At 41.3% G+C, this 10226-nt stretch overlaps 1 protein-coding gene across 1 annotated transcript in view; it reads left to right on the top strand.

Annotated features, from left to right (window-relative positions):
• The window catches only part of LOC135258451 (protein starmaker-like), a 228028-nt gene extending 218429 nt beyond the window's left edge, over window positions 1-9599 (top strand). The window contains exons 25-26 of the mRNA XM_064341841.1: window positions 454-671; window positions 9365-9599. Of these exons, the coding sequence (XP_064197911.1) occupies window positions 454-671; window positions 9365-9538 (392 nt within the window). The 3' untranslated portion in view covers window positions 9539-9599. The remainder of the gene's footprint in view (window positions 1-453; window positions 672-9364) is intronic.
• The last annotated feature ends 627 nt before the right edge of the window (window positions 9600-10226 follow it).

Here is a 10226-nt window from a genome sequence, read left to right on the forward strand (position 1 = left end):
AAAGGGTTTAGCTAGCAGAGTTTTTAAATCTGCTGACAAGATTTCTATGTGCGTTTTCTGTATTTCAGGCGAAAAATTTATTTTAAATATCAAGTAGTTCACCCTAAATAAATGATTTTTCCCCAAAATTGTGGGTAAAAGGGGATGAAAAGGGGTGTAATTTGAAGTTTGATTTACAGGAAACTTTGAAAGAGCAAAAAGAAAAGTACGAATCACAGACAAGTCTGTTGGAGTCTGAGAACCAGCAGAGAGACACAACAGCTCCTGAGCACATCACACCTGACACACCTTCCCCAGGTACAAAGGAACTGGTTTTAAAAATCATCCAGAAAAAATTTATTGATTTTGATCTAATTTTAACTTCGGATGGACGATGTGGGTTGGGGACCCTTCCGGGCAGCTCTTATACCAGGGAGTGTGATTGTGGTCTGTCTCTGAACATCTCTGCTGCAGATTCTAAGTATCAGGAGGAGACCACAGACAACAGATCCAGTCTGGGCCCAGAACCAGCACCAGAGGACCCATCCTCATGCCTGGCCCAGTCCCAGCCCTCCTCTGCAGACCCAGCTAAGTCAGACGCAAAGAGTGGTTTAGCAGATACTGATGACGTGGATGGGACTTTGAGTAAAGACACCAAAGACACTGTGTGTACTACAAAGCAGGTGAAGAAGGTGAGAGTTCTTACACAAACCCCAGAGCAGGGACCAAACTCCACAGTGTCAGATTATTTTTTTGTTGCCTTTTTTAGGCAGCCTATTTAGCCCTTGAATAAATTATGTGCTTACAATGGGGAGATCTGTACAATTCACTACACATAAGTCTGAGATAACACTTCTCAAGTTATAGAGTTTATGAACGGGCTCAATAGCTCACAAGCTCTGTAAATTTTGGGAGTCAGGTATTTTTAGACAGCCAGGTCTACTGTGCTTAGCAGCACTCTCTGAGTTGCAGCACTTGTCCCAACAAAAATATACTATCATATGAATTTCTATCTCCAGGCTAAATCTACTGATTAGCCAACAGGCTAGCTACCAAAGTTGCCTAGTTAACTAGTTGGCTACCACTCTCAGCTCATTATACACACCAAAGCAACCTTAAATGCCATTAGGGACATTTGCTAGGTCATATTCATGTGGGGACGGATGCAGCTAGTTTGCTAAACTGCATTCATTTTCAACCAATTGATTAGTTTATGCATGCAGTCATTTCCCCATTGCTTATTTCAGATGAAATGGTTAGCTAGCAGAGCTGTTTAATCTGCTGACAAGATTTCTATGTGCAGTTTTCTGTATTTCATGTGCTGAACAATTATTTTTAAATATCAGCATGTAGTCTCACTCCTCAATGAAATGAGATTTCCCAAATTGTGGGTAAAAGGGGATGAAAAGGGGTGTAATTTGAAGTTTGATTTACAGGAAACTTTGAAAGAGCAAAAAGAAAAGTACGAATCACAGACAAGTCTGTTGGAGTCTGAGAACCAGCAGAGAGACACAACAGCTCCTGAGCACATCACACCTGACACACCTGCCCCAGGTACAAAGGAACTGGTTTTAAAAATCATCCAGAAAAAATTTCTTGATTTTGATCTAATTTTAACTTTGGATGGATGATGTGGGTTGGGGACCCTTCCGGGCACCTCTTATACCAGGGAGTGTGATTGTGGTCTGTCTCTGAACATCTCTGCTGCAGATTCTAAGTATCAGGAGGAGACCACAGACAACAGATCCAGTCTGGGCCCAGAACCAGCACCAGAGGACCCATCCTCATGCCTGGCCCAGTCCCAGCCCTCCTCTGCAGACCCAGCTAAGTCAGACGCAAAGAGTGGTTTAGCAGATACTGATGACGTGGATGGGACTTTGAGTAAAGACACCAAAGACACTGTGTGTACTGCAAAGCAGGTGAAGAAGGTGAGAGTTCTTACACAAACCCCAGAGCAGGGACCAAACTCCACAGTGTCAAATTATTTTTTTGTTGCCTTTTTTAGGCAGCCTATTTAGCCCTTGAATAAATTATGTGCTTACAATGGGGAGATCTGTACAATTCACTACACATAAGTCTGAGATAACACTTCTCAAGTTATAGAGTTTATGAACGGGCTCAATAGCTCACAAGCTCTGTAAATTTTGGGAGTCAGGTATTTTTAGACAGCCAGGTCTACTGTGCTTAGCAGCACTCTCTGAGTTGCAGCACTTGTCCCAACAAAAATATACTATCATATGAATTTCTATCTCCAGGCTAAATCTACTGATTAGCCAACAGGCTAGCTACCAAAGTTGCCTAGTTAACTAGTTGGCTACCACTCTCAGCTCATTATACACACCAAAGCAACCTTAAATGCCATTAGGGACATTTGCTAGGTCATATTCATGTGGGGACGGATGCAGCTAGTTTGCTAAACTGCATTCATTTTCAACCAATTGATTAGTTTATGCATGCAGTCATTTCCCCATTGCTTATTTCAGATGAAATGGTTAGCTAGCAGAGCTGTTTAATCTGCTGACAAGATTTCTATGTGCAGTTTTCTGTATTTCATGTGCTGAACAATTATTTTTAAATATCAGCATGTAGTCTCACTCCTCAATGAAATGAGATTTCCCAAATTGTGGGTAAAAGGGGATGAAAAGGGTGTAATTTGAAGTTGATTACAGGAAACTTTGAAAGAGCAAAAAGAAAAGTACGAATCACAGACAAGTCTGTTGGAGTCTGAGAACCAGCAGAGAGACACAACAGCTCCTGAGCACATCACACCTGACACACCTGCCCCAGGTACAAAGGAACTGGTTTTAAAAATCATCCAGAAAAAATTTCTTGATTTTGATCTAATTTTAACTTCGGATGGACGATGTGGGTTGGGGACCCTTCCGGGCACCTCTTATACCAGGGAGTGTGATTGTGGTCTGTCTCTGAACATCTCTGCTGCAGATTCTAAGTATCAGGAGGAGACCACAGACAACAGATCCAGTCTGGGCCCAGAACCAGCACCAGAGAACCCATCCTCATGCCTGGCCCAGTCCCAGCCCTCCTCTGCAGACCCAGCTAAGTCAGACGCAAAGAGTGGTTTAGCAGATACTGATGACGTGGATGGGACTTTGAGTAAAGACACCAAAGACACTGTGTGTACTGCAAAGCAGGTGAAGAAGGTGAGAGTTCTTACACAAACCCCAGAGCAGGGACCAAACTCCACAGTGTCAGATTATTTTTTTGTTGCCTTTTTTAGGCAGCCTATTTAGCCCTTGAATAAATTATGTGCTTACAATGGGGAGATCTGTACAATTCACTACACATAAGTCTGAGATAACACTTCTCAAGTTATAGAGTTTATGAACGGGCTCAATAGCTCACAAGCTCTGTAAATTTTGGGAGTCAGGTATTTTTAGACAGCCAGGTCTACTGTGCTTAGCAGCACTCTCTGAGTTGCAGCACTTGTCCCAACAAAAATATACTATCATATGAATTTCTATCTCCAGGCTACATCTACTGATTAGCCAACAGGCTAGCTACCAAAGTTGCCTAGTTAACTAGTTGGCTACCACTCTCAGCTCATTATACACACCAAAGCAACCTTAAATGCCATTAGGGACATTTGCTAGGTCATATTCATGTGGGGACGGATGCAGCTAGTTTGCTAAACTGCATTCATTTTCAACCAATTGATTGGTTTATGCATGCAGTCATTTCCCCATTGCTTATTTCAGATGAAATGGTTAGCTAACAGAGCTGTTTAATCTGCTGACAAGATTTCTATGTGCAGTTTTCTGTATTTCATGTGCTGAACAATTATTTTTAAATATCAGCATGTAGTCTCACTCTGGGATCAGTGGGATTTTCCCACTTTATTGCAGATATATATATACAGGATTCAGAAAATATATGCATGAATTTTCCTGATGAGTTCGACCACTCCCTGGACATGTAGGCTAACATTATTTTTTGTGTGGCGATTGAAAGCAGAGGGAATATAGCCTAAGTAATGTTTAACATTAGACGCTAAAATGCTTTTTACTTTAGCAAACTAACGTCAATTCTCTTGACTTTTACAGTAATAACTTTACACACTCGCATACCTGGTTGCGCAAACCTGACAAGCAACTAGCCTACACCTTTCTAACCTGTCAGTAACTCTACTGCTACACAGTAAAATGTATTAATTCACTATGGAATGTGGGAACAAATGTGATCTGTTAAGTTTTATTAACACTGTTAGAGCTGAATTTACACTGGAAATGTTTCTGTGTTTAAAATTACAAACAAACAAAGAAAAACTAGAAACAGTCTAACTAACTTCACTTTTGCATTGGGTTTGTTAATCTTGATGTTGTCATTCATGCAAGTTTAAAATGTTTAACACAGTAGATACCATAAATTTTGGGAGTACATTTTGATATCATGCACTGAAAGCTGCAATAACCATGTTTTCTTATATAAAGTAATGTTAAAACTGTCCATATTATTGTCCTGGTTTGTTGCAATCTTTTTATTTCTGATTTTCTCAAATTAAGTTACGTTAAAGGTTCTTGGGCCAATAATGTTAGGTACTGTCCATGGTCCAATCTCTGTTAAAGGTGCACAGTGATATTGTATACTGTAAGGTGAATAGGTGCATGTCATGTCATAGCTGTTACTATATCATGTATTATAGCATGGCTGGAACACGGTATTGACCAATCAGCATCCAAGACCAGAACTATCCCTTTTATAACTGATCATAAATTGTGCATACGCTGAAATTCACATCAGTGCTATAGGTCTGATAATAAACAGCCAGCTCCTGAAATTTAAGCTGGTATTCATATTAATAATTGAGTCAAATATTAAACTGTTCTCTGAAAATACAAGTACACTCTGGTGTTTTTTATTTAAAGGAAGCTGAAGACTCAAAGGAGAGTGTGAGTGTGTCTAAAGGCGAGACCGTCAGTAAAGGTGAGGACCCAATTAAGAGACCCCAAAACTGTTTAGAAATCTGTGTGTTTTGAAATCCTGTATATTTTCTGTTCGTACTTGGATTGGAGACTCCTGTAAAGACCAAGTTGCTGCTGAAAGAGGTGCTGGGGGGCCAGTAGGAGGCGTGGCTATGATGCAACATAAACATATTATTCAGTCTTGTCTGACGTAATACTTATCTCTTGACATTTTGGATGTTACAGTAGCTAGCATCCCATCACACTATGTTCAGCGTTTCCATTGAAAGCAACTAGCGAGGCGGTGTCATGCTTTGGGTATGAATTGCCGTTCTCCCTTGTGGACACTAGAGTAGCAAGTTACCCATTTCACCTTAAAATTAATGGTCAAATGAATCGGCAAATGATTATCTTTTTTTTTTATGGATGGATTTTGGTTTGAGTTAGTTTGGTTTTATGGTTTTATCTCTGTTCCTTCCAGTCTCCCACGCCATGTCTTCACCAAGAAGAACATCTGGAGCTTCCCTCCAGGGTGAGAGGCAGCCCACACACACACACAAACATACACACTCACACACACTCACACAAACACACACATACAGAACCACACACATACACACTCACACAAACACACACACTCACTCACACGCACATACACACACACACACCCATACACACTCACACACACACATACACACTTGCACACACACACCCATACACACTCACACACACACATACACACTTGCACACACACATAAACACTCACACACACACATACACGCTCACATACACACTCACACACAAACACATACACACAAACACATACACACTCACACACACACACTCACACACTCACATACACACACACTCACTCACACACACACACACACAGACACTCACATACACACTCACACACATACACACACAGACACACGCAAGCGTGCACAGGCACTCAAACACACACACACACATACAAACACAGAGACGCACACGTGCTCGCACTCACACACACATACACACGCACACACACACACACAGACACGCACACACATACAAACACAGAGACGCACACGTGCTCGCACTCACACACACATACACACACGCACACACACACAGACACACATACATACAAATACATGTGCACACACATGCTTACACAAACACTCGTGTACACACACTTATACACATACACATGCACACACACACATGTGCTTGTGCAGATGCTTACATAGACATACAATCAGATACACACATGTACACACACATATACAAAAATACACACACATGCACACGCACACGCTTACACAGACACACAGGCAGATACACATGTCTACACACATATACACACACACACAGGGAGTCCTGTGTGGCATACTGCAGGGATAAGGGTCTGCTGTTGCTGAATTCTGGCTGTAAAAGTGCCGGTTGTGACTGGGGGTTCCACAGGACAACATTTAATTGGTCTCTTCCTTCTCTCCCTGTCCAATCAGGAGAGGACTTCGCTGATCCTCCACACACAGTTCTGAGATCCTCACAATCTGTCTCCATTACGGCTCAGCGCGGAGGCCATGCGGCAGCGCCTTATTTTGACAGATGTAAAGTTCTGCATGATTTTATTGTAAATATAAACAGCCCTGATGTCAAAGGTAAGGAAGGTTTTACCAATTACAAGGCCATGTTGTCTTGAGATTATAATATGAAATAAAATAAAAAAACACCAAGCCCTAATTACTTGAAATATTTAGACAAGCTGGGTGTTTTGAAATCTGTGTTTATTTGGTTCTTACTGGGATGGGAGACCTCCTGGGAAAACCAGATTGCTGCTTGAAGTAGCCTCGCGAGCCAGTCTCTTTTTTCACTTCGTTCAACAGAGCCTGGCCGATGCCTTGACGTTCTAGGCATAAACAAAGGAGGCAACCTTCCCAGGATAGTTGTATTTTCCCAACCAATCAGAGTGCAGAGGGTCGGCGCTCCAAATGTGATGATTTTGGCCAGGCGTGGTCTGAAACGTGCACCGGAAAAACATTACCGGAGGCAAACCTTTCCACATACCCGCATCAGTTCGCCACTATTTGGGGAAAATGGCTAACTTTAACGTCAGAGCACCGACCACACCATCAAAGTTTATCACCGAGATATGCAGAGTCTGCGGTTCGATAATAAAAGAAACAAACACAATTTATTTATCGATGATAAATTTATTTATTTAATTCCTTTTTGGTTCAACAATTCCACTTGCTCCTCAATCCATTATTGATTGTAACGGGCAAACAATCAAAATCATTGCTTCTTCTGACCATTTTTCTGGAAATTTATTTGATAGCAGACTGCATACCCTAAGGCCACGCTTGAAAAATTAAACTTTTGCCAAATCCTGTTGGCAAGCAAGCGAGTACACCTCTGTTCGATAACTGCGTAGTCAAGCCATGTATTTGGCAATTCTGTGATATAACAGAATTAAAATATTCTTAGAATTTGTCCATAATTCTGTTTTTAGCAGATAATTTTGGTTAGCTCGATTGCTTTGTCTGTTTTGCTGGTGTGTTTCAGCTGGGACTTAGATTGCAGCACACACGGAACAGAGGGAGTGTGTGGGGGGGGGGGGGCGGAGGGAAAACCGGCACGCTGACACAGACCGTTCGATTAACCAATAGGGAAGCTACTGCTGGCTCCTAGCGGCAGGCGACTCCTCCCTTTTGCCCCGGAAGGTACATGCATTCGTCCAGACTATGCTTGAAGAGGTGTTGTTGGACCAGTAGGGGGCACTCTTCCCTCTGGCCAGACAGAAATCTAGGGTCCCATCACAGTGTGGGAGAAGGGGTCCTGGCTAAATTCACACAAATAAACAAACTCCCTACATCTGACCTAATCATTGCCTATATCTGATTGGCTGTAGAATACCTGACATTTTCCAACCACCCAGGTTGCCACAGTAGAAGAGAACTGAGTTCTGTTAACCTGCCTGGTGAGGGTCAAAATCTAGTGCTGTAGCAGCAGTGCTTTTTCAGCCCATGATAAACTTAATGAAGGAGTACATTTCTGTGATCCCTTAGTCACAGACCTGCTTATTAAAATGCAGCCTGACACTTTAAAACATGGAATTAAAATGCATATCCTTGCAACATTCTCTCACTAGTCACGATTCAATTCAATTACTCTCAAATGTTTATTGCTAAAACCGTGCAGATCTGTAGAAGCATATTTAGAGCCAGTATTTTATCTTGTGTTGAGGGATCTGCCTACATTCTAACAGCTGCTTCTTTGTTTTCTTTTTTGTCCCACTGTATTAGACTGTGACCAACAGGAAGGGCACCCAATCAGCAAGAGCCACACCCACTCTGACAACCACACCCACTGTGGTGACCACACCCACTCCCAGAGCCAGGGCCAGTCTGACACTGGCCTTCCCAAGGCTGAGACAGAGGTACACCTCGGCTAGTCAGTCATACTGTATTTCTGCGCAGGGTCATTCAAACCATTTCGAAAATTGCTTTGACTTATTCAAGGCCATTTATTCACAGCAGTAGCTACAATTGAATCTTAAGGACATGAACATGTCAGGGATGGTATATTGACTGGAATCGCATGAATACATGCTGTGATTACAATGGAGAGATTTATTTTATTTCACGATCCATTAGATACCTTAGAAGATAACACTTCTGAAAATAAAATGTCTGTTAGCACAGGCTAGATCAGACTCTTTTTAATTTGACAACTGAGACAACTAGCTCAGAAATATATCATGGAGTATTTATATGTCATGGAAAAAATAATCCACACTGAATTCCGGTTGTTACTTCAAAGTGCGATGAGTTGTTTATTGATGCGGCATGGAGAGAGTACACAGGAACAGAGTCTCTGATTCTCTGACTTACTCTAAGATGCTCTGTCTCCCTTTGTAGTTCAAGATTAGGTCACACTACTATCTTTTTCTTTTTTTCTTCTGCAAGCTAGAATTTTCTATAGCTGTTTGGTAGCTGTTTGGTAAAGCATAAAACATGTATGAAAGACCATTTATCAAGTATGAATACAGTTATACTCATCCTGCTGCCAGTTCAGCTTATCATCTCAGCAAACTGTTTCTGCTTATTCAAGGCCAATGTTTTTTTTGTTTTGTTCCTTACCTGACCTCCACATACATAAATCAGTTTAAATACTGAATACTGATTTTTCACTTTTGAGAAAATCTGTATCTTTAAATCAGTTAGTTGGCTCCCAATTTCAGGTCATCATGCAGACCAAAGCTTTAAACAGCATAAAGGACATATATAACTTGGGACAGATGCAACTAGTTTGCTGAACTGCATTTGTTTTCTAAAATGTGATTAGTATATGTGACCAATAATTCACCTATTTGCTTATTCCAGATAAAGTAGTTAGGTACAGAAGTATTCATTTTCATTTTTCTGAAAACATTTCTGTTTCTGCATTTTTCAGTGGGTAAATTAAAGTCTGATTTGCAGGAAACTCTGAAAGAGCAGAAAGAAAAGGACAAATCACAGACAAGTCTGTTGAAATCAGAGAACCAGCAGAGAGACACAACACCTGCTGAGCACATCACACCTGACACACCTGCCCCAGGTACAAAGGAACTGGTTTTAAAATCCTTTAAAAAAATAATTTCAGTTGTAATCTAAATTTGACTTGGGGTGGATGATATGGGTTGTCGACCCTTCCTTCATACCAGGTAGTGTGACTGTAGGCTGTCTCTTAGCATCTCTGGTGCAGATTCTGAGCATCAGGAGGAGACCACAGATAACAGATCCAGTCTGGGCCCAGAACCAGCACCAGAGGACCCATCCTCATGCCTGGCCCAGCCCTCCTCTGCAGACCCAGCCAAGCAGGGCTCAATGAAAACAGGGCAAAGAAAGCCAGGAAAATATAGGGGGCCTCCAACCTGCTCTCTGGTCAGAGACATGCAATGCCCAAATTTAAAACAAACAGAGGCAGGAACAGTTTTATTCCAACAGCTATCTAGTTACCAATTTAAGCTGTAAGGACCCCCACCCCCCACCCCAATGGCCAGGCTGATGGACAGACACTACTGAATGTTTGTTTATTTATTTATTTATTTATTTATTTATTTATTTATTTATTTATTTATTTATTTATTTATTTATTCATTTAACATTTTTACAGGAGTGCATACTGTATGCTTTTTTGGGAGTGGGCATGGAAGTAATGTATGATCTTTGAAATACTGACTTGGACTTTCCACTTGTGGACAATACAGTCTCTGAAGTCCAGGGAAAGCGAGGATTCAGTCTGCAAAGATACATAGTGTTTTTTGGAAGCTCTGGAAGTGTATTTATGTGTTACGATTTT

This window comes from Anguilla rostrata, chromosome 7, assembly GCF_018555375.3.
Source record: "Anguilla rostrata isolate EN2019 chromosome 7, ASM1855537v3, whole genome shotgun sequence".
NCBI classification, from domain to species: domain Eukaryota; kingdom Metazoa; phylum Chordata; class Actinopteri; order Anguilliformes; family Anguillidae; genus Anguilla; species Anguilla rostrata.